Source organism: Ahaetulla prasina, chromosome 1, assembly GCF_028640845.1.
Source record: "Ahaetulla prasina isolate Xishuangbanna chromosome 1, ASM2864084v1, whole genome shotgun sequence".
Taxonomy (NCBI): domain Eukaryota; kingdom Metazoa; phylum Chordata; class Lepidosauria; order Squamata; family Colubridae; genus Ahaetulla; species Ahaetulla prasina.
Window position 1 is genome coordinate 168,946,904 of NC_080539.1, and position 25,841 is coordinate 168,972,744.

Below are 25,841 nucleotides of genomic sequence, written 5' to 3' on the forward strand. Positions count from 1 at the left end.
AATTGTAATAATAATAATAATGATGATAATGATGATGATGATGATATTTTCTTTAAACCAAAATTATAAATATTATACTTGTACTTTAATAAGTCGTACTGTTTAACCTGTTTATATCACAGGAGAATAGACAAGGGATAGGATTTTCCAATAAAAGAAAGAGAAGGATTTGTTTGAAGATTAAGTGAATGTGGAGAAAAGGGCAGTTGAAATTTTTCAGCAGAGGGTTTAATCCTGCCTACAGCTATTTTCATTTCCCCCCTTTTTTTTCTCACTTCCAAGCCAGCTTCTTAACTTTAGGGGGTAAAACTAATGAAAAACATTGGAAGCATAGTATCGCCTCTCTCTTCCCATCATTTCTGCAACTCCTGACAGCTTGATTCATTATGTATAAGGTGGCTGTTGTATATCACATACTCATAGATAAGCCAAGAATTTTAGATACTCAAATACATCCCCAAAACTGGGTTCAGTTTATCCACGGATAGGCTTATCCACGAGTGTATACAGTAATAAGCTTCTATGAAACAATGTAGATTCATTTCTAGTAAGTGTTTTGGGGCAGTGGAGATGGCGTCATTTGATTTCGGAAAGCAAAGAGGCCATTTGATTTAATTGAAGCAATCTGCAGGGCCTCAACCACTTCAGATCAGTGCTATGAGAAAAGGCTCTTATCAATACCCTCTTTCATTACTGGCTAAAGTGCTTTCAAACTGGGTGGCTTTGGGATTGCCTACAACATGAAGTAGAGTCAGCCTGCCTACAACAATTTTGGTCAGTGCAGAGGGAGCTTTAGGCAGGGCAGCTCAGTCGTGCAGTGTGGTACCCAGCCAAGAGGTTATTCTTTGTAAAAAGTTTTATTTTCATTTTCCAACAACCTATTCAATATACAGTCTCTTATTCAACATTAATCATTAATTTTCATTTGTTACTTATTCGGGCCTGCCCAGCTACCACTTCCTTCCTTAACAAACCTTTCCTCCTCCCTTCTCTACTTTCTTCTACTTTCTTCATCCTTCCTCTCCTTCGCTTTTCTACATCCTCTCCTCCTTCCCTACTCTTCTCTTCCACCCTTTCTAACCCTCTCTCTTTCCCCTTTCTTCTTCCTCTCCTTTCCCCTTTTCTACCTCTCTCTTTCCTACCTACTTTCTTCTACTTTCTTCATCCTTCCTCTCCTTTCCATTCCCTTCTGAAATGGCAGCTGAGCAGCCCGCTTTCATTTCAAATTATTTCTATTTCTTAATTACATATCTTCAATCATTCCTTTACATTGATCCTTCATCTCCCCCCCCCCCCCCTATTCCCCTCCCTCCCCTCCACCCCGCCAGCCAAGAGGTTATTGTGGTAAGCACTGTAGACATACTTGTCTCCTACTGATTATTCACCAATACTTACTAGGCGGTTTATCTTCTGGATGCACTATATCCAGATTCAGGAGAATGGGCAGATCCCATCAGCCATAGAGTGTCAGCTGTGACTAGAACACAGGCTACACACACCATTCCACAGTGGTCTCTGCTCTTCAGAGATCAGAATGGCCTCAACCTTGTTAGCCTTTCATAAGACCCTAAAAACCTGGGTGTGTTCCCATGCCTGGGGTGCTGAATATGTTAAGGGCCCCGTTTCCTAGCTATATTGCTAAGTGGTCAAGTATCTCAACTGCTATGTATATTTATTTTGGCCATTTCTATTGTTTCTACTGTTTTAAAATGTTTTAGTATTTTGATTGTAATATGTATTTTTTTTTTATTGTAAGCCTGGTCATTGACTGAGATGGATAGATATAAAAATTGAACACATACATGAATACATACATACATATCTAGCTAGAAGGCATCTGGTGACCATTAATAGGCCTGTTCTGTTTAAGTAAAGTATCCTTTCAAAACTTCATGGGGCCCTATGTTATTTACATTTATTTCCAATTAAGCAGTTGAGTCTGTCCCTCTGTTTTTACCCTACATTCCTACTTCTAAAAGAAAAACGACTTTCTCACATGGCTAAAGAGGGTCTAAAAGCCACCCTGATAAGAGCGGACTGTTTGAATAGAAATGTGCCATTAGCAGGTTGAATGCAAGAACGTGGAACTCACCTAAAAGGTCATCAAGGCCATCTGTCCACTGCAGGACTCACTGCACAATCTCTGCGTAGATGAAGTCTTCCAGTTTCCCATATCCATAACCTGTCTTTTTAATGAATAGAGTACAGATTTGTATTCTGTACAATACAGAATTCATATACGTATAATAGAAACATGTAAAAATAGTGTGAAACAAATCCGTTTGAACAAAATTCTGTTTTTGTTTTAAACACTGGGGGGACTCGATTATTCCCTGAGAAGGTGCACTTAGAAATGTCATTACAGATAAAGATCATTTTCTTGATGTTTAGATGCATTAAGCTTTTCTTGGAAACAGTTTGGGTGAGATTAGAATTTTCTTCAATAGAACAAAGTACAAGGTTGTTTTATGGTAAACAATAGATAAAGCAAGTTTTAATATTGTGATTGCAAATAATTTCTCACCAGCACATTATTTTGTTCCTTAGGTACACAAAACTTAAATTGCAAGTCACTACAGATGGGCGTATCCCTTTGAAGAAGTAAGTTGGGTTCCATTGTGTCATTGCATGTTCTGCAGTATTATGAAACTGACTTGCTAGGCACCATTTAAAAACAGCAGGACGTGAAATTTCATGATTGTGTAGTGCTCTTCACTGTATGATGGTCAAGCTGTGTCTGAATTATACCATTTCAGATTGTAAATGGGGGTTGTCTTTGGTTGTTTTAGTATGTACAGAAGAACTCATGCTCCCCTTCTGCAAACCATATACAGGAATGCCAACATAGTTAGCATGTGACAAAGAAGGCACGACTGAAAACTTTTGTTGTGTAAAAGAAATATAAGTACACAAGGGCATTCAATCGCATGAAGCCTCCCAAGGATTAAACATACATTGAACCAGAATAATTGTTGTGAGAGATCAAAATACATGGCAAGATGTCAGACAGAAGAGCCATGTTTCTCATATAGCTAGTCTGAAATGCAATATTAATTAGCCCATTACCCATAAGTGCAACTAAATACATTATGACATAACCAATGTTGATGTATGGTCAACTACTTGTTGATTGTTTCCTATGTGGAATAGAAGGAATGGGAGGCATTTAATCCTTTACTTTAGGCAACATAATGCCTCTGGCAAGTCATAGAGGTTTTCCAATTGTAGTGTAGAAGGATATCGCTCAGAATTAAATTAATCACCACAGTGGGAACAAAATTTTTGTTTCAGAAATGAAGAATTGGAAAAAACCATGGCTGAAGTACATAAAAATAAAGTTGAAGAGTGAATCAGATTTATTTCATAAAGATTGGATGTGCAAGGCCTTTCAGTTTATTTACTAATGACAGCCCAGTAGTTTCCTAGATTAGTATTTGGGTGGCAGAAATGAATGTGAAAGCACTGGGTAGACCATAGATTGATATCAGCATTTTGGCCTTTAGGATAGGGATGGAAATCAGGTATTGCTGAACCCCAAGTTTCATCAACATGGGTCAAAAGCAAGTGACGACAGGAGCTGTGCTTCACAAATATAAGCTGGGTCTCCAACCTGGTTCTAGAATATTATTTGAGCTCGTTTGGGAAGGGAATGTGCATAATGATATATGCAGAACTGAAAGGGCAATAATTATCTTCTGGCAAATTCATTCGAACAGGATCATTCACCCATCTACCTACTTCCAAAATATATCTTACTAATATATAAAACTTGGTTTGAAAAATTGTGCATCCTAAGTTTCAGAGACTTAACATTGCTGGGGTCACCTTGTCCAAAATAATGCAGGGTAACTGTTGTTGTTTTTTTCCTGTAATGTCTGAATTGGTTCTAAAATTAGATGGAGAGAAATGATATTCTCTGATAAATTTAGATGCCACTGAGTATATGAATAAAGAGGTAGCGAAGTACAGAAATTCGGGAGGCAGGGAGGGAGGGAGGGAGGGAGAGAGAGAGAGGGAGGGAGGGAGGAAGGAAGAATGGAAGGAAGGAAGGAAAGAAAGAAGAAAGAAAGAAAGAAAGAAAGAAAGAAAGAAAGAAAGAAAGAAAGAAAGAAAGAAAGAAAGAAAGAAAGAAAGAAAAAGAAAGAAGCAATCTTTTAGACAGATAGCAAACCAAGAATATATGAGGGATTAATTGAAGAGCATTTCTCTTTTTTTCTATTTTGCAGCATTTATCGCTTATTCTCCTCTGACAGAAAGCGTGTTGAGACTGCATTGGAAGCTTGTAATCTTCCATCTGGTAGAGTAAGTATTGAAACCTTTTTTGCCTGATTTTAATAAGAAATGTTGGCTTCTGCTTCTCTTCCAGCCATACAATCCAGCTACTCTGATGTTAGGTCTAATGTGTGTCAGTTCTAGAATTTGTCAGGCACCGAGTTTATATGCTAGTCTCTGGGTATATCCTATCGTTCAGCATTCTAATAGGATTCCAACTTGGCCAATTTGCTATATCTACCCTTAGCTGGCTTATTTACTGAAAGATATTGGCTGCTGTTTTAGCGAGCAGCACTGGGGGTAGGAACAAGAAAAATATGTCAGAGCCTCAACAGGGATTTAGATGTTTTGGAGAAATGTATTCAGCATTTTGTCAAATTCCAACAGAGTAAGAGAATATCATGTCATATGTTTCCCCCAAACAACCTAAAGTTTTCAATTTGAATTTTAAGGTAAGAAATGCTCTAAGGATGGTTCTCGGTGGCACTTCGTCTCTGTTAAGGGTAATCTGGGTTCATAACCAAGGTTGTGGGCTGTTGAGCAGAGCACCCTACGCATGAAAATGACTGAGACTGGTTGTATACAATAACAGTCACTTGCAGACAAACTGGGGTTTGATATTCCTTTACTTTTAGGGAAAAGGCAAAGTCATAGTCCAAAAACAATTCCAGGTCATACACATATAAAGTCAGTCAGTCAGTCAGTCTTCTTACCAATGTAGACTTGCAAAACAAACAAGGTCTTCTTTCAGTTTGGCAAAACACAGTTCAATACACAACAGTCAGTATCTTGAGGAATCAGTAACTAGCCATGATCAAGCAATGATCATAAACCTCAAATATACAGTTGCAGCATGTCATTAGGTTACAATGCTGTAGCATCCATGTAGATTCCCCACAAGCCATAATTTAGTAGTCCTTTTATACATTGGCCACAGAGCTCAACCAATCAGGATGATTGCATGATGCAGCACAGCCTTAAAGCAATATCATGCCTTTCTACAAACATACATAGCTAGTTTATATATTGCCTGGCCAACTAGTTAGGCAAATAATAATTTTCCTGACAGTTTCCTACACTTTTTGGAGAGTGAAATCTTGAATCTGAAATTATGTATGCACTATCTTTCCAATTAGGTTGGTTGGAAAAAAAACTTTTTTAAGGACTACATTATAAAACACCAATTAAGTAAAAATGCAATGTGAATCTTTAGACGTAAGGCTCAACAGTAGAAACCAAAAAAAAAAAAATCTCTCTCTCTTGGAACGATAAAAGGACTTTGCCAGAGAAAACCTGAACAGAAGCAGAATTTGTAATAAGTGCTTAGGAAAATAAACCCTGATTACTGATAGCCAAACCAGAGACGAAGAAACTCCTGGGTGGATGGGTGGAATTGAGAGAGCCTGGTGAGCAGATGTATGAGGATAGAGGATACATTGCCAACTTTTGGTTTAATTAATGTGGAATTTATCTTTGTGGAAGGAAAAATATAAAGTTATTTAATTAATACCTTCAAGAACATCCTGATCTGTGCTGACAGTAGACAAAAGCATTCAATATGGAAAAATGTCTCATCAGTCTCTTTCCTGCAGGCAACATTGATTCCTTTTGATGGGGAGAGACACTGAGGATTATCTGATTAGTAAGCTTTCCTCCTACATGCCACAAAAATGCATATGGGATGTTAAGAATTCTACCAAAAAAAAAGGCACCAGCAAGAAAAATATTATGCAGCTTTAATAGTATAAAGAGGAAGGGAAATTACCATGGCAGAAATATGCAAGAACGTTTACATAAGCAAAGAGGGCTGAAAATTATGTCCTGGGAAATAAGATAACATTCAGAAGCAATTCAGGCAGGCTCCCTCTGATTCATTGGGATAAATTTGGGAGGAGGTATAGCACAATCAGGCTGGCAAGCTTCTGTTATTATAGCCTATCTCCATAAGATATAGCTTTGGTCTTCTAGTAGAGTTGGTTTTCTATTCTGGTCTACCTAATGGGCTGACCGATAGCCATCCACAAACTACAAAGCTGAAGTTGGGCACATTTAATATCAAACCGAGAGGGACGCATTGTGGCTCAGTGGCTAAGACGCTGAGCTTGTTGATCAAAATGTTGGCAGTTCAGCGGTTCGAATCCCTGGTGCCATGTAAAGGGGTGAGCTCCCGTTAGTTGTCCCAGCTTCTGCCAACCTAGCAGTTGGAAAGCACATAAAAATGCAAAAATGCAAGGTGGTTAGCATATTTATTAAGAAAGAAACAGAAACGACGTATAATTGATAAAATAGAATATAGAGGTAAGGAAGTATATCAGCAAAATTTGATTAAAAAAGCTTTTTTAGAATATTATACTAAGTTATATTCTAGAGATGTGATTAGTGATAAAGATATAGATAGATATTTACAGGACCACGGTATTTTAGAAATTACAGTAGATCAAAGGGAAGAGTTGAATCAATTAATTTCTTCAGAGGAAATAGTGTTTGCAATTAAGCAGCTTAAAGCGAATAAAGCACCAGGTACAGATGGCTTGACAACTACTTATTATAAAAATTTACAAAATGAGATGATTGTACCACTTAAGGAGTTATTTAACAGAATACAAAGGAGGAGAAGCTCCTCCTTCATGGAGGACAGCTTTTATTTCATTAATACCTAAAGAAGATCGAGATGGTGTTAAACCAGAGAATTATAGGCCAATATCGCTTTTAAATACTGATTATAAGATATTTGCTAAGATACTAGCGAATAGATTGATGCCACTGATGAATCAATTAATTCATAATGACCAATCAGGATTTATTAAGGGGAGACAGATGAGATATAATATGAGACAAATTGTAAATTTACTTGAATATTTGGAAGGAAACAGCCAGGTTTCAGCAGCATTCCTCTTTTTGGATGCCGAAAAAGCTTTTGATAGATTGGATTGGCAGTTTTTGTTTAAAGTAATAGAAAAAATGCAATTTGGGGATTATTTTATTCAAGCAATTAAGGCTATATATCAAAAGCAAACAGCTCAAATAATAGTAAATGGTGGATTAACAGAATCTTTCAAGATTGAGAAAGGGACTAGACAAGGATGTCCCTTGTCACCATTATTATTCATTCTAACTTTGGAAATATTATTGAGTAAGATACGTGGTTTAGATCGAATAAAAGGAATTAGAATTAAAAATCAAGATTATAAATTAAGAGCGTTTGCAGATGATTTGGTTGTTTCTTTATCTCAACCAATACATTCAGCTGTATATTTGATGGAGACAATTGATCAGTATAGTAAGGTATCTGGGTTTAAAGTGAATCAACAGAAGACAAAATGATAATTAAAAATATGAATACACATCAGAGGAAGAATTAGAAAGAATAACTGGATATGAAGTAGTTAAAAGGTTAAATACTTAGGAGTATACATTACAGCATCGAATGTAAAATTATATAAAACAATTATGAGGTATTGTGGGGAAAAGTAATTAAAGAAATGGAGAATGGAAGAAGTTACAATTATCATTGTTGGGAAGAGTGGCAGCTATAAAAATGAATGTTTTGCCTAGATTTTTATTTTTGTTTCAAATGATTCCAATTTTGAAGAAAGATGCAAATTTACAAGAATGGCAAAAAGGGATTAATAAATTTGTATGGAAGGGTAAAAAACCGAGGATAAAGTTAAAAATAATGCAAGACGTTAGGGAAAGAGGGGGTTTAAAAATGCCTAATTTGAAATTGTACTATGATGCAGTTGTTTTAACTTTAATTTCTGATTGGATTAATTTAACAGAGGAAAGGATTTTGAATATAGAAGGTTATGGTTTGTTATATGGATGGCACGCATATGTAATATATGACAAGAAAATTGATAAGACATTTAAGAATAATATGGTCAGAAGTGCGTTGTTGAGGATTTGGAAAAAATATCAATATAAGTTAGATGGAAAGATACCAATATGGACCATCCCCAGACATATGATAGAGAATATAAATATATTACAAAAAATGGAAGTTATCACTTACAAAGAGCTTTTGACTATGGAAAAAGGGGTATTACAGTTGAAATCTAGGGAGAAATTGAGGATGAAGGAAGAAATTATACATGGTTCCAGTATGGACAATTGCAATCTAGATGGAAAATAGATCAGAAAATTGGTATAAGGCAAAGTGATGATAATCTGGTAAAACAAATAAAAGATCAAGGTCAACAGCATATAAAGAGATTATATAATGTATTGGTTGAAATTGATTCAGAAATGGAGTTGGTTAAAGATTGTATGGTAAAATGGGCACAAAATTTTCAACAACCTATAATGTTAGAAACATGGGAAAAATTTGGGTGAGGAATGTTAAATTCACGCAAGCACAAAATTTAAGAGAAAATTTTTATAAAATGTTTTATAGATGGCATTTAGATCCTAAAAAACTGTCATGTATGTATCCAAATGTGAAAGCAAAATGTTGGAGATGTGATTGTGAGGATGCTACCTATTATCATATATGGTGGACTTGCAAAAAAGTTAAAGCCTTTTGGATTAAAAATATGGTGGATTATGCAGAACATTTTGAAAAAGAAGATCAAGTTTGTTCCACAGTTCTTTTATTAGGAATAATCTCAGATTGCACTGTTATAGAGACAAAACTGATTCTGAATTTAATAACTGCTGCAAGATTATTGATTGCACAATATTGGAAGAAAGAAGACTTACCTACAATTGGAGAATGGATTAGTAAAGTATCAAATTTAGCAGAAATGGCAAAAATTTCTGCCTACTTGAAAGACTGTACACAAGAAAAATATATATTGGAATGGAGGAAGTGGATTGATTATATTCAAAATAAGTATCAGATTAAAAAATATCAATTAGTTTTTGAGTGAAGTTAGGAATTATTATGTATTAGTTTAAGAAAGAAGGGAATTGATAGTGTGATGGTGTGAAATGGAATATGTTTTATGTTATATTTTAGATTATGTTTGTTAGTTACAATACCCTGTATTCTGTTCTGGGAAGACTCGGGGAAGGAAGCGGGAAGGGAAGACTATAAATTGATTGGTTGCCATTGTACAGGAATAATGGTAGAATTAAACAAGTTGAATGGTGTAATGTCGGGACTGCTCGCAAACACTCCCGAAGGAAAGGGTAAGGAAAGAGGAGTAAAGAAGGAAGAAAGTAGGTAGGTAGGTGGGTAGGGAGGAAAGAAGGAGGAGAAGAAAGGATAGGAGGAGGAGAAGAAGGAGAAGATAGAGGGTTAGAAAGGATGGTAGTGAGAAGTGGGAAAGAGGAGGGGAAGTAGGAAAGCGAGGAGAAGGTGGTGGGGGAAGTTTAAGAAGGATGAGAAGGGAAGAAAGGATTAAAGGGGGGAGTGGCAGTCGAGCAGCCCTGACTGAGTATAATTTGAGTATAGGACTGATTGTTGGATAAGTGATTGTATTGTACACTGGTCAAATTGTGGGAATTATTATGGAAAAATAAAAAAAATTTGCAAAAAAAAAAATGCAAGTAGAAAAATAGGGACCACCTTTGGTGGGAAGGTAACAGTGTTCCGTGCGCCTTTGGCGTTTAGTCATGCCAGCCACATGACCACGGAGATGTCTTTGGACAGTGCTGGCTCTTCGGCTTTGAAACGGAGATGAGCACCGCCCCCTAGAGTCTCAACACAGCAGTATTTAAGCAAACCAGACCTACGTTTGCTACATTTTTTGTATATTTCAGCAAAACCTTTTATGTTTACTTTGACATTTCAGGAGTAACTTCCCATGAGCAAACATCGTTTACCGATCACTCTATAATTTTGCATCAGCTTAATTACTTTTGTTATCTCTTGTGATACTTTCTACATAATGATTTTTATCACATTTCTGATAATGTTGTGTATTACATAGTGTATTACAGCAACATTTGTCAGTGACTCTCCCGAAGTAGCAAAGAATTAACTAGAGAAAAAGAGAAAAACTGTGAATCAGAACCCCATTAAAATATATTACTTAGTGCAAAAAGCTAAATGTTATATGACTCACATCCTTCATTCACAATGGTCTGTAATCATTACTAACATTCAGACCTTAGAATCAGAATGTGTATTTTTAATTTGGAGTATGTACCATGTCATCCTCATTTTACTGACCATTCATTCAGCAACCATTTGAAATTACAGTGGTGCCGGAAAAAACTTTACAGCTCATTAACTACCTCCACCGCATACTTCAATCATGTGATTGCCATTATAGGCAGTACAAGTTTTATGCCTGACCTGTAGTTTCTTCTCTACAGAAGATTTATATGGAAAAGATTTGTGATTGACCAATAATGGATAAAGATTTACAATTGTCAGAAAATATCTCTTGATTGGCACTAGAAGGTTTAGGGTAACTGGTTTTCAATTTCAGTCAGTTTCATTCAGATTGATGACCTTTTCAAACTACTTTGATAGTTGAGAAAATTTCTTTAGAGCAATATTTGGAAATAAAAACAGTACAACAACAGTTAATTGGCAGGAAGTATATGGCAAGAATAGGAAGGGAGTTCACTATCTGGTGGAAGATAAAAACCCAGAGAGGAAATAAAACATCCATTAATAATTAAAACATTTCTAGTCTAAGCAGATCAGAATAGCATTTGGACCATAGAGATACGGTAGCTGCTCAGTCTTTTTAAAAATAAGTTTATTAAGATTTTTATATAAAAAACAATAACCGATGAAAGAAAAAAGAAAAAGAATGCAAAAAAATTGCCTTTTAAGAAAGCAACTTCCTACCCTCATCCCAAGTATAAATGATTTCTTGATCTTTTCACCATTTTAATTTACAAATATAGAACTCTTAATTCCATAACTCATCTTGTAGTAATAAACAAATCAAATAATTAAATCTTCTTACCCAATTGTCCAGTTTGGAGCAAAAACTCCAAAGCTTTAAAATATTAAAATTAATTAACAGATGTAAAACTTGATTTCTCAATTATAGGCTATATCCATTTAAAAGGCATAAAAAGGTCCCAGTATCCTCATTTAAATAAACCAAATCTAAAGTTTAACATCATAAACAAAGACATTTCTCCTTTAAGAAAAAACAAACAAACTCTAGTACACAACGCATTAAGATGGGAGATGTCAGAAGGGCATCTCCCTTCTTAACTATGGTCAAATAAGTCAATTTTTCTTTCTTTTCTTTAGCATAAGACAATATTTCTCTATGGTCCATTCCAACAGTTGTTGATCTTTGTTACAAATTTATTTCGTATTTTAAGTAAAGTAAAGTCTTTTTGTAAATCTAGCAAAACAGATTTAGGAGGCTGTTCAGTCTTGAGCAATCAAGATGACATACAGTGCTCCAATTTGTGAAAGTTGTTCAATAATGGAAACTTGTAAATTTTTGGTTTTAACAGCATAGCTGAAAGGGTGTTATATATGATTCTATTAGATGGATAGAAATATTTTTACATACTAATTATAAAATGCTGATTTTGACTTTGCAGTTATTCTGGAGATATATAAGTTATTTTAATGTCTTATATTATTTCAACTTTTACAGAAAATAAATAGTGCAGTACAAGCAATTCATTCTGCAGTCCTTATTGATTGTAGGAAAATAAATTTTGAAGTGGGGAAATTGAATAATTCCACCACGTATAATTTACATTCTACTTCCAACTGCTTCCTTTACATTGTTATATGACAACAAATTGGATTGAGGGTTGACATTTATGAAATTTTGATTTAAAGATTTCCCATCTCACATTCTTCAAGACTGAAAGACAACCCCTTCTCAAATTGACCCATTAAATCAAATTTTCATTGTATTTTACATTTTTTTTCTGATAAGGCTATAGTCTCAAGGTATTCAAGTATAATTTCAGATATCTTTGACCCATTTAAAAAGTAAAAATAGGATGCTGACTTTGTTTGCTGGAAGAATTTTAAAAAGTCATATTGGATCTCGGGATACTGGGAGAAAATGGGTATAAGAAGATAGGGTGCAGGTCTGAGCCTCCTCCTTACGGAAGAGAATTGTAAATCAACATGGGTTTTAAAAACTCCCACATCTTGGAAGAATTCCTACTGATGGGCTATGAGCATGCATTTGGTACATTTAAACAGCGTATTAAAAACCAGGAGGTTCAACAGGATTTGGCTATGCTATCCAAGAATGTTTTATTGAGCAGTCAGGCCTTGCTTCACAAACCAGTGAGACATTTATATTAACTGTTTCTAAATTTCAGAGGGCGCTAATCCTAACATGTTGTAATGCTGTCCCCACAGCAGTTTTGGAGGGTCAATACATAAAAGTCACATATGAGCTGAGATTGTGCCCTTGTAGACAAGGGGCCATTGAAACCACAGCTCTTGTTCTGTTATATATATATGTACCCTCTATAAGGATTCATGGACTCATTTTGTAACTCTTTATCTGACAAAAGATCTGGGAAATTCTGAGATCTTATAAGTACAGCAATTACTATTGGATCAGTATAAAATAGTTTCTTTGAACATAGCTAAAGTCTGCTTTATTGTCTGTAAATTTACAGACCCCTCACATCCTGAATATAAACTATTTCAACTCCTACCCTCAAAACGATGCTATAGAGCACTGCACACCAGAAAACTAGACACAAGAACAGTTTTTTCCTGAACGCCATCACTCTGCTAAACAAATAATTCCCTCAGCACTGTCAAACTATTTATTAAATCTGCACTACTATTTATCTTCTCATTGTTCCCATCATCCATCTCCTTCCACTTATGACTGTAACTTTGCTGCTTGTATCCTTACCATTTATATTGATATTGTTTCCTGATTGCTTATTTGTACCCTATGACTATCATTAAGTATTGTATCATTAAGTGTTAAATTTGTACCCTATGTCTATCATTAAGTGTTGTACCTTGATGAAGGTATCTTTTTTTTTATGTACACTGAGAGCACATGCACCAAGACAAATTCCTTGTGAGTCCAATCACACTTGGCCAATAAAAAAATTCTATTCTATTCTATTATGTTCTAAAATTAGACAGATTTTGGTTGCTTATTGGTGACCTCATCACTAACTCTAATATACTAGTATATCTTCTTCTGTTTTGTTTTGTTTTGTTTTGTTTTAAAATTTTAATTTTTAATTCTGGTCTGTAACCATTATTAAAGATTGATTCAATGTATAGCGTTTGGCTTTGCTTTTCTATACAAATATGGCTCTGCTATTTCTGTAACAAGTATTGAAATAAAACTCCAAGGAGATACAGGAACCAAATAAATTAGAAGAAATGTAGTAGAACAGTTAGCAGATTGAAAGTTTTGAGAAAGACTGAACAATTGAAAAAGAACAACAACTTTGAGAAATCATTACATGCTGTATTTTAATTCCTCTCCAGAATGATTCAATTCCTCAAGAGGACTTCACTCCAGAAATATACAGGGAGTTTTTGAGCAACTTCTGTCCTCGGCCTGAAATTGACCACATCTTCCTAGAACTGTAAGGAGTTATAGAAACCTACATTTGTCCTCACTTCTGTATTAGTTATAACATTTTTTTCCCCAATGGCAAATTGCTTTGTTCCAGTTCTAGCATCATCTTTTGATCAACCAAGGTTTGGGATATTTTGGCTATTATCAGCTGTTCTGAGAACCACAATGTTTCTGTCAGGCTCGGCTACTTCTGTTGATCTTTTCTGGCATATACTAGGTTGAACTCCAGTGGTCAGGAAGTACCCAGTACATGTCCTGGTAATCTTTTCAACATAGCAAAAAGATAAGTCACAAGACAGTGCACTACAGTGCCTATTGTCAGTTATTGCATTCAATATAAAATTCAATTGACAGCTAAGCTGCTGTTGTTTCATACTCTAATATTATGGAAAACCCAAAACAGTTTAACAGTGAACATCAAATGTATTCCTTTTCTTATGTTTTTAATATTCATGCCTTTGGTATGGAACTCCTTGGAATTTAGAGGGACTTTAACTGTAGATGCATGAGAGAGAATACTGACAGCAATGTGGATATATTTGGAATTAATCTGAAGAGAGGGAAAGAAAATTGGAGGAGGATATAATTGAAATGCAGCAACTCTGGTTGGACAAAGAATTAAATTCTTTTCTCTGCTACCACACTCTCTTCAAGTTCTGTATTTTGTATCTTCCCTCTCAAAAATGCTCCAATTTTTAAAAATTGGTGCCAGCATTTTTTTTACACATGTTCTTTTCTCATGCATTGTGAGTTACGTAGAATTTTCCAGTCTGGTTTTCTGATGGTTTAGCCATTACACTCTTATTCTCTCCTTAAAGGATGTTGCTAGATGCTGCTTCTGTGGCACTATGTCTTGATGCTATTTGATGATGATATGAAGAAAAGCGGCAGGCCTATTTGCAAATATGAACTTGTGGTGGTGGCTGCTTTAAGCGAACCAATGAGGATCTGATGAGTTTGGGTCAAACAGAAAAAAATGGATATCATTATGGGGATGCTTTCACCTTTAACAAATTGTCCCATGTGACATTGGGAAAGGCATTATTTAATTTTTAATGGTTTACAAAAGAATCACATCTTACAAATCAGGTTTGGGAAACTTGCAGTCGTAGGAACCAGTATTCGTTTTCACATACTCCGCATGTGAATAAAAACCAGTGTAAACCCGAAAAGTGTCTAATTAGCTTTGAAAAACAGCAGAGAACTTCCTTTCTCCAAGAATGGGAGATTATATAACTCCAGTACTACACGTTTCATATGATCACTGTTCCTCCTGTGACACTTGTTCCCCTAGAAAATGTGTTGAAGAAACTTGTCCACCAAAAGGTGTCAAAAGCTTGTGCTAGGGCCGTGATGGCGAACCTACGGCACGGGTGCCAGAGGTGGCACGCAGAGCCCTCTCTGCTGGCATGCACACCGTTGCCCCAGGTCAGACCTCCATGGTGTTTCTTCCGTGAGCTTCTGTTTCCCTACAAATGACGAAACAATAGCTCACAAAAGAAAAATATCTCACCTCTTGCCGCGCTGCTGGTGTTGGGATGCCCCGCCTCTTGCTCGGCAGCTGGTCTTTAGGTCTCTGCTGCACATGTGCATATGTCCATCCATGCATGTACGCATGTTCATGCATGCACACGTCTGCACATGTTCGCGCACGATCGTGTTCATGCATACGTGTCCCCACAGTTTGGGCACTCGGTGTCTAAAAGGTTTGTCATCACTGTGCTAGGAGATCAAAATCGATGTTAATTTGCATCCATTGCAGATCTTTATTATTAAATTCCTCTGTTATTATCTAATCTAACTTAGCAAAAATTGGTTCGATGGTAAACTGGCTGAAAAAAAAAAAACGTTCAAAAGCTGCTACTGATAATCAGCTGCCTTGACTAACAGTTTTCTGTTTTGTTGGTTTGAGATTTCCTGTTCCTTTTTAAGATTAAAATTTGGGAAGATTCATATGCGCCCAATTAATATGTGCTTTTTTTCCATGCTTTTCACTGGGATCCATGAGCCCCAGAGAAGCAAAGAAATCATAACATGTAATTTATCTCTGGTGGGTTTTTTTGGTTCCTTTTACATTCTGATTGGATTGTAAAGGGACAAAGGGGGTGATTTTTGTGATTCTGTTTTATGTTTTCTATAAGCAAGACAGTGAAGGCAGATTGTCCGACCAATGCCCACTCTAGAGTTGCCACAGTTGTTCAGGAACAACACTTTGTTTAGATCCAGTAAAATTAAGAGTAACTGTTCAGCTTATCAACCTTCTCTGCATTATAGGTTCAGGCTTAGAGACAGCCCTCAAGTTATAAACTTACCATCCTTGGCAGGGTTCTCCATCCCTTCCAGTCTTAATAAAAAATGGGAGAGAGGAGGAAGTTATATGAAGCTCAATAAAATGGAATATAATCAAACAGCTAGTCCATTATCGGTGTGAGCCTATGCATTCAAGATCTTGTTCTTGTATGTATTAGCTCATTCCAGGAAACATAACAGAAGGAGATATGTAGGATGCTTGCTCACATCCCTTTTCTTTCTTTCTTTTTTTTAATGTTTTATCAGAGGGGCAAAGAGCAGACCGTATCTAACTGTTGACCAGATGATGGAATTTATAAACTTCAAGCAGCGAGACCCACGATTAAATGAAATTCTCTATCCGCACTTGAAGCAGGAACAGGTTCAACAACTGATTGAAAAATATGAACCCAATAATAGTTTGGCAAAGAAAGGTCAGTATTTGTCATTTTCTTCTATATTCCAGTTCTGGCTCCAAGCAATTACAGTGGACAGCTATGCCTTGTAGTACATACCAGTTCATATTCAGTGACATTATTAGCATGCCTGCTTAAGATTTTTCAATAGTTACAGATTAAATACGTTTGTTGAGTGAACAAAGCAAGTTAAGCTTCCCTGTTGCTTTTCACTTCACAGGATAGATTATTCAGGGGAATGCAGTGATGGGATTCAGCCAGTTCGCACCACTTCAGGAGAACCGGTTGTTAACTTTCTGAGCAGTTTGGCAAACTGGTTGTTGGAAGAAATCATTAGGGCAGAGAACCGGTTGTTCTTGAATCCCACCACTGGGGCAATGTAAATGTAATCACCAGGACAATAATTAATTTACTAGAGTTTAAAAACTGCAGTGGGGAGCATACTGTATGTGGGAGGGGGGTAATCTAGAAAACCATCCTTATATCACTGAGTCGCAGCAAAAGATTCTTGTGGCTTGATAATCCCAGTGGTGGTTTTAGTACAGTCTCCTCTGTACTGGTAAGATGGTACAGGTAGTTCTTGACTTACAACCATTCATTTAGTGACCGTTCAAAGTTACAACTGCACTGAAAAAAGTGACTAAACAACCATTCTACATACGACCATTGCAGCGTCCCCAGTGTCACATGATCACAATTCAGGCACTTGGCAACCGGCATCTATTTAGGACAATTGTACTGTCTCAGGTCACTGTTTGTAACCTTCCCAGCTGCTTCCAACAAGCAAAGTCAATGGGAGAAGCCAGGTTTGCTTAACAAACAGTTGATTCTCTTAACAACTGGCGTGCTTAACAACTGTGGCAAAGAAGAGTTGTAAAATGGGGCAGCACTCACTTCATAACTCCTTGGTGAGCAATGGAAATTTTAGGTTCAACTGTGGTTTACCTGTAGTTATGCTAAGTGGGATTCTGAACAGATAGAAGGCTGTGCCTCTGTGGTTCAGACTGCTAATGCAGTCTGTTATTAACAGCAGCTGCTTGCAATTACGGCAGGTTCTAGTCCCACCAGGCCCAAGGTTGACTCAGCCTTCCATCCTTTATAAGGTAGGTAAAATGAGGACCCAGATTGTTGGGGGCAATAAGTTGACTTTGTATATGAATATACAAATAGGATGAAGATTATTGCTAACATAGTGTAAGCCGCCCTGAGTCTTTGGAGAAGGGCGGGATATAAATACAAATTTTTAAAAAAGTGCATTCCATCATCTCCTGGGAAAGGTATTCTTTTAGGGAAATCAGTAATCATTTTATTGGCCAAAGCTGCCAATTAACAAAAGGCTAATTCAGCTTTAATTTTTGAGACCTCCTGAGCCAAAATGTCTTCATTTTAGAACTAAAGTGGGATTTTACATGTGTTTTTGTTTCTCTCTGAGCACTTTAACTTCCCAACAAATGGTTGAAATTTTTTTCCAAGTCCTGAAAAGGGCTTTATTAAGTTTGGAATGTTGTTAGATATTCCCTTTCCCTCCCTCCCTCCCTCCCTCCCTCCCTCCCTCCCTCCCTCCCTCCCTCCCTCCTTCCTTCCTTCCTTCCTTCCTTCCTTCCTTCCTTCCTTCCTTCCTTCCTTCCTTCCTTCCTGTACTGGTGACTGCCTTTAGTAGTCCCTGGAGTTTTATAGGCATTTTTTAAATTAAAAAAAAAATAAGTGCTTTGTTATTGACTCCTTCCTTGAGGGACTGATTGGTGAAGGTCAACCAGGTTTGATTCCAGGTTTATACTGTGATGCCTTAATCACCACACCAAACTGGCTCTCTGATCTTTTTCACTAGCAGTAAAGTGCCTCTCTGCAACCCTCTTAGATAAACCAACTTTAAAAGTAAAATCTTCCTTTTTTTCCCTCCCTTCTAGCCCACTATCCAAGACTGAGCTGCTTTCCTACTATAGACTCTTCTTCTTACCAGAACAACATGATTGGAAATTATGGGAATTTAAATCTCATATACCTGGAGGGCACTTGGTTAGAAACCCCTAAACTATTATGATTAAACAGAAAGAACAATCTTTGTCATTGTTGGCTATCCTTGATAATAGCACAGTTTCAAAATTTAAATGTTTCAGGCCAGGGGTGGGTTCTACTTACCTTTATTACTGGTTCGCATCATGCCAGCGTTCATGCACGTGCTCGTCTTCGCATGCACAGATCACATTTGATGACGTTTAGGTCAGTGGGCAGAGCCTCCTGCCAGTTTTACTACCGGTTCTATAGAACTGGTCCAAACTGGGGGCAACCCACCACTGGTTTAGACCATACAAAACTATCTGTCTCATTGTCAGACTGTTTACTTCTTAATATCAGCAATTTAGATTATGTCCTGCTATCAGACTCAGGTTTTCTGTCATCTCCAAGAAGACCCCTTCTTATCTGCTGCTCCAAAACTGTGGAGTATCTTCCCATTGGGAATGGTGTTTGCCCCCCTCTGTTTAAGAAATTGATCAACATCCAGGCTTTCAAGTTTTAGATGGTTTTAGAATTTATTTTGTTGCTAGAATAAGGTAGAATAATTTATTGTAGCTTTAACATAGCTATCTATTGAAATGTCAACTATTGTCAAGGCTTTATTTTATCCCACCTATATGCACAATGGAGCATACTCTGATGAAAGTATTGTGCACATAAGAGGCCCTGTTTTTCACTTGGAATATACTTCAATAATGCAGCATTATTTTCAATACAGTGTTTGATGTAAACCTCATCCGAAGTAAGTCATACTTCATAGTAACCGGCACTGCATATCAGACATTAATACAATTGAACGTGTCCAGGAATATTTCACAAGAAGAGTCCTCCACTCCTCCACTCGCAACAAAATACCTTATGCCACCAGACTCGAAATTTTGGGCTTAGACAATTTAGAACTACGCTGCCTTCAGTATGACCTAAGCATGGCTCATAAAATAATCTGCTACAATGTCCTACCTGTCAACGACTACTTCAGCTTCAACCACAACAATACACGAGCACACAATAGATACAAACTTAAGGTAAACCGCACCAAACTCAATTGCAGAAAATATGACTTCAGCAACAGAGTTGTTGATGCCTGGAATGCACTACCTGACTCTGTGGTTTCTTCCCCAAACCTCCAAAATTTTAACCTAAGACTGTCTACTGTTGACCTCACCCCATTCCTAAGAGGTCTGTAAGGGGCGTGCATAAGAGCATCAGTATGCCTACCATCCCTGTCCTAATGGTCCCTTTAATTGTATTCATTTTATGTATTCAATTCATGCTTATACTAATATATATTATCTAATACGTACTCGATAAATAAATAAAATAACCGAGAGCCCCACGAAAGTTCAATTTGCAGGGCTAAGCTTTGATGACTTTTTGGAGGAAAATCCCCATGATGTTTATCAGCAGAACCAAAGGGGAAAATGCTGAAAATGCCTTTTAATTCAACAACCACCCCCAATTTGATGTTCCCCCATTAGGGCCCCAAGCCATCTGGAAGAGCTAAGTCTCCTCGAAGGACAGAAGGGTGGGAGCCATTCTCACCTCAGGGGGTAAGATGTTCCAAAGAAAAGACTCTTCTCTTGGACAAATTTTGGCCAGCCAAAATTTCTTGACTTGACAGGGCCCACAGCATGCCTTCTCTGCCAGCACAGGTGGGGTGGGCAACTCTGAGTGGGGAGAGTGAGGGTTCCTCAAGTAAGCTGGATCCATGCCATGCAGGGCTTTAAAGGTAATCACCAACACCTTGAATTGTACCTGGAAACAAACTGGCAGCCAGTGCACCCCGCAAAGTAGTGGTGTAACATGGGACCCCCTAGGGACTCCAAGAACTGCCTGCACTGACACATTGCACCAGTTGAAGCTTCCAAATGCTCTTCAAGGATAGCCCCACGTAGAGCACATTACAATAGTCCAGACGTGAGATAACCATCTATTTTTCTTTGCTATTTTTTAATTGTATTTTCCTGTTTTACTTCCTGTGTTACTTATTGATTCTTTTACTAATTGATTCACCACGCAATTAGAAAATATTGCTGTGTTTTACTGCAAGAGGGAGACATTTCTATTCACACGATCCTATATATTGGGGGGGGAAATGGCACAAAACAAGGGCTTACATTCCTGCATTCTCTCTTCTTTTTTCAAATAGATTGCTGCTAAGTTGATCCATTTTTCTTATATTTTTTCCTTAAATTCATTTTTATAAAGATCACATCAGCTTTAATAACCCTGACTTGAAAAGTCATAAAAGAGTTTTCTATGTCCTGTTGGAAGCCTAGAAATAATGCTTGACATGAATGTTCCCTAAGTATTCAGTTTATTATGAAGGAAGAAAGGGGAATCTATTCTCGGTCCATTGCAATGCTCAAGAGTTATTTGTTATCACTAGATATAATCTTTGAATACTTTATGTATCAATAGATAATAAATTGACTTCCATTTCTTTACACCAAGTGTCCCTGTTAATGAGGTTAACTTATGAGTTTAATGAAAGCCTTTATTGTAATGTGAAATCCTCATGACTGTTTATGTAGCAGTTCTCAAACAGCTAGAAGCTAAAGCACTTCACATTAGTTAATTAAAAAGCTCAAGAAGATAAGTTTGAAATATAAAATGAAACATCTGTGCTATGAGTTAACAAATAGCAAGAGATTTGTAGTTCATGCTACAGAAATAGGCAAGCCTAGCTTTAGTATTTTTGATGGTGAGATTTGTTCCTTTTTACTGCTAGCTGTATTTTGAAAGGGTAGAGATTAAGGCTGGATTTTCCAACTGAAATGATAAAGAGATTTTGCTTTTTCCTCATTGAAATATACTTTCTTCTGTTCAGACAGGAGATTACTGCCTCCCTTCTTACCTGCAGTTGCATAGAAATCTTGATTCTCACTTTGGTTTCTTACAGCTGTTTTCATAACGGTCCTGGATTGAGAATGTTATCTCTTGCCTTTCCTTTCCTTTGATTCCTATGGAAGAAACATTTCGTAGCTTGGCACATTCTAAATTAGATGCTAACATATCTGGAAGGCAGCTTGGAGAAGACTGCCATCCTTGTTTTTATTTATTATTTAAATTTATATAGCTACCCATTCAACACACAACTTTAAATAATAGTAAAGAAAAAGCAACTTAAAAATAAATTCTTAGCTGCAATGAAGTAACATAATAAAGAACTCCAAGGTGGCCTCATCCAACATCATGGCCCAATGCCCTATTTTCTAGCAAGAGGAAAATAAATATAGCATCTCTGGCTAGAAATGGAACATTTTCCCCCAAAAAAGAAAGACTTTTCTGTTTCTGATAGTGTAAGTCAGACTTCTTCAAGCAAGTAGCATCAATGTGATGTTAATAGCCAATGTCCTTCCTTCAGGCAAATAACATCAGTGTGAGGTCACAATGGCTGGTCTCTTTCCCTCAGGTATATAATGTCTGCACTAGGTCATCAAGGTCATTGGCCTAGCTTTTTTGGCTCAGGTAGACAAAATCCACTGAGATACCTATCTTCTTCAGGTAGGGGACTACAGATAATCTCTCTCTCTCTGTGTGTGTGTAATGTGTACTTCTATATCTCTCATACTATATAAGAGAAGGAACCTTTGGACCCAGTATCTCTTAATAAGAGGGGCAACACAGGTATGTGGCTTAAAGATGACTCATCTATGTCATTTAAATAGTCAGCTTCTAGAAGGGAAGAAGAAGGCAAGAATTATCATACAGACCCTCTTTTAATGGGCCAGATACCAAGTGCCAATCACTATAGAGTTTAACTTGGAGTTTTGTTTAAGGAAGGACCACATCAGCACTAATAGATAAACTGTTTTTTCAAGATGACATTTTTATGCTTATTCAACAGCATCTCTAGCCAGAAAGGCATTTCTGCAAACAATTTTTCCAAATTTGCTTTTTTTTATAACTAGCTTTAAAACCGCCAGTAACCTATGTCAGTAACAGCTGTTGATAAAATAGAGGACATTAAAGTTCAAAGAACCATCTTAAGAGGACAAGATGGGAGTGATGGCTCTAGGATTACTCACATTGTGATATACCACTCAGCCATCACTTGAATATAACCCTGCTCTTGAAACCTATTTATTTATTAAAGTTTTTTTAACCCCACCTTTATTATTTTTATAAATAACTCAAGGCAGCAAACATACCTCCTTTCTCCTCCTATTTTCCTCACCACAGCAACAACCCTGTGAGGTGGGTTGGGCTGAGGGAGAGCGACTAGCCCAAAGTCATGCCTGAGGTGAGACTAGAAATCATAATTTCCTAGTTTCTAGCTTGTTGCCGTGACCACTAGACCAAACTGGCTAATTTATTATTTAGTTTATTCTTATAAACTAAATAATAAAGAATTATTCTAATTCTGTAGTCCCACTTCAGGAAATAGCAGATTGTGAAGGATTTTCTAAATTACTGACCCACAAGTATTTCATTAGACCAACAATAGTTTACAAAATAATTCTCTGTGGTTATGGGAAGAAGGAGCACAGCCTTGGATTCACTACCATTTTGGAACTTTGCTGCTTACATTGATCAGGACAAAAAAGTGGGGATTACTAGTGGGGATGTTATTGCTGGGCATTCAACCTAGCAGATTATTTTATTTTCAGTCTGTGTTTAAATACTGGCTCTCCTCTGTCCCAATAGTGTCCTAAGAAATGTTCTTGGCAGGGCCTTTTACCATGAAGTACCTAGCAGATATAGATAGCAGTAAGTATCACAGCTGCAGAAGTGTGTGATCACTTCCCTCAATTCCTTTATGGTAGTAAGTTAGAGGGAAGATATACAGTATTTCTCATGCTTTGGAACTACTGGTAGTCTTCGACTTAAACAGTTCGTTTAGTGACCGTTTGAAGTTACAACACGCACTGGAAAAAGCGACTGATGACTGATTTTCACACTTAGAACCATTGCAGCTTCCCCTGTCTAAAATTCAGATGCTTGGCCATTGACTCATACTTATGACGGTTGCAGTATCCCAGGGTCATGCGACCTTTGGCAAGCAAAGTCAATGGGAAAGCCAGGTTCACATAACAACCTTGTTACTAACTTAACGACTGCAGTGATTCCCTTAACACTTGTGGCAACAAAGGTCATAAAATGTGGTAATGCTCACTTGACAACTGTCTCACTTAGCAACAGAAATTTGGGGCTCACTTGTGGTCATAGGTCCAGGACCTTATTTACCTTTTTACGGTTGGATAGGGCAAGTTGTAATAATCTTAATGCTAATATAATGTATAGAAGTGAGTATGCATTGTTAACAGACATATAGATTATTCCCTACAGGGCCTGGGAGACCCAAACAAATGTGGATTGAATTCCTCCTAGTTTTTTGTCTTTATTTAACATTTCCATACCAGATCATGAAGGATTTTATTCCGCGATAAAAATGTGGATTTTGTTTGTTCTTTCTGGTATGGTCTCCCAGGAGACATTAATAATATCATCGTCTCATTATTTATTGCCAAAACGTACTAAAAAGAAGGTAACTTCTGCAATCAGCTGAATTGCATTTGCAATTGGAAAATATATAAACATTTTCTTTAATTTGGTTGAAGTTAGTGCTAATTGAAGCATCAAAAGGTGCTTCAGCTGAGTTCAGATAAGATATTAGGTTTCATAGCAGAAAATGAGCGTTACCCTTGTCCTCAAATCCCAGATCTCTTCATCTCCAGTTCATTTACTGTCTCATCTGAACCGTTGGCTTTGATGCATCCCACTTAGAACAACCCAGGGTCAGAAACCAAAAACTTCACCTTGGTTTCAGAAACCCAAAGTTCAGGCTTTTGGAAGGTAAACAAGCCAAGGTGCCTGGTTTGGTCAACAGTAAACATATCACAGATTCAGCCATCTATATATTGAAACATGGATGAGGCAATTAGAAAGATATGTGCATTAATCATTACACTGCCTGTTCACAAATAAGCTAGAATTCTGAAGATTTCTAATTGGCCTGTGGTTTAAACGCATCCATAGTCTTTTGATCCACCCATCTCTCAGAAAAATAATATATTTTCCTGATGTTAAATATGAACGTTTTTGAAAAAATGTTATACACAAAAAGAAGATATTCTTTTTTGAAAAGACAGGGTAGGTTCATAGGAATAGTCTGCCTGGGCATCTGTCAGAGTCTCAACTTGAATAGTTCAATTCCGATTGGTATCAAAAGATAAAATTTTGTTGGCATTCCAGAGAACAATAGGGAGAGATCTTTCAGGTTTTGCTTGAGCTGCCCTTACATAACTTGAGAGTCGCTGTGATCAGCTGAAGATAGGCAAATAATAAAGGAAAAGGCTGACAGAATAGAGAATCTTTTATGTTGAAAAATACTAGCGATTGGCATTAGTCCTTAGAAACATCATCCCATAATGAGGGGAAAGACTTAACACAAAAATAATAGATGGAGATAGAGCAAACACTTTATAGAAAGAGGTTCCTTTTTTTTTTTTGAATTTTTTTTTATTTTTAAACATAAAATAAAAAAACCTCATCAAATCAATTCCATTACAACGTGCTGTAAGGGTGTTAACATATCTTCCTGTGCATTCACAAAATAATCATCTCTTCCATACATATATCTTATACTCATTTTTCCTAACATATCTTTCCATTTAACCAATTATAGAATAAATCCCATATTTTATAATATTGTTTATCTTCTTGTTCTCTAATTTCAAATGTTAATTTACTCATCTCTGCACATTCCAACATTTACCTAATTATTTCATCTTGCATTCATTTTTCCATTTTTTTGCAAATATAATCCTAGCTGTTGTAGTAATATTCACAATCAAATATTTTATATCTCTAGTATATATCCCCAGTATAATTCCCAACAGAAAGATTTCTGGCTTAAAGTCAATATGCTTTTAATCATTTTTTCCAACCATGTGTATATTTTAGTCCAATATCTTTTAGCTTCAGTGCATGTCCACCACATGTGGTAATATGATCCAAGTATCTGATGACATTTCCAACATTTTTTAGATTTGTCCTTAGATATTCTAGCAATTCTTGTCGGGGGTAGATGCCACCTGTAAAACATCTTATACAAATTCTCTTTAAATGCTGTCGACATCGTCATTTTATAATTATACATCCACAATTTCTACCAATCTTCTAGATCTATCCCATGACCAAAATTCCTCCCCCAAGCAATCATTGTCTCTTTAACCTGTTCTTCCTCTAACTTCACCTTTAGTAAGTATACATACAGTTTCTTTATCAGGTTGTCATCTGAACCTGTTAAAATCTCATCAAAACTCGTTAGGTTATTATAAAAGCCTTCTGTTTTAACATCTTTATCATATCTGGATTGTATTTGCAAGTATGCAAACCAATTCATTGTTATACCCTCTGCCTCTAATTCTAATTTGGATTTTAACTCACCCTT

At 36.7% G+C, this 25,841-nt stretch overlaps 1 protein-coding gene across 1 annotated transcript in view; it reads left to right on the forward strand.

The window, feature by feature from the left end:
- The window catches only part of PLCB1 (phospholipase C beta 1), a 593,106-nt gene that overhangs the window by 390,141 nt on the left and 177,124 nt on the right, over window positions 1-25,841 (forward strand). Inside the window, exons 6-9 of the mRNA XM_058181309.1 lie at window positions 2,548-2,601; window positions 4,227-4,302; window positions 13,628-13,728; window positions 16,278-16,444. Of these exons, the coding sequence (XP_058037292.1) occupies window positions 2,548-2,601; window positions 4,227-4,302; window positions 13,628-13,728; window positions 16,278-16,444 (398 nt within the window). The remainder of the gene's footprint in view (window positions 1-2,547; window positions 2,602-4,226; window positions 4,303-13,627; window positions 13,729-16,277; window positions 16,445-25,841) is intronic.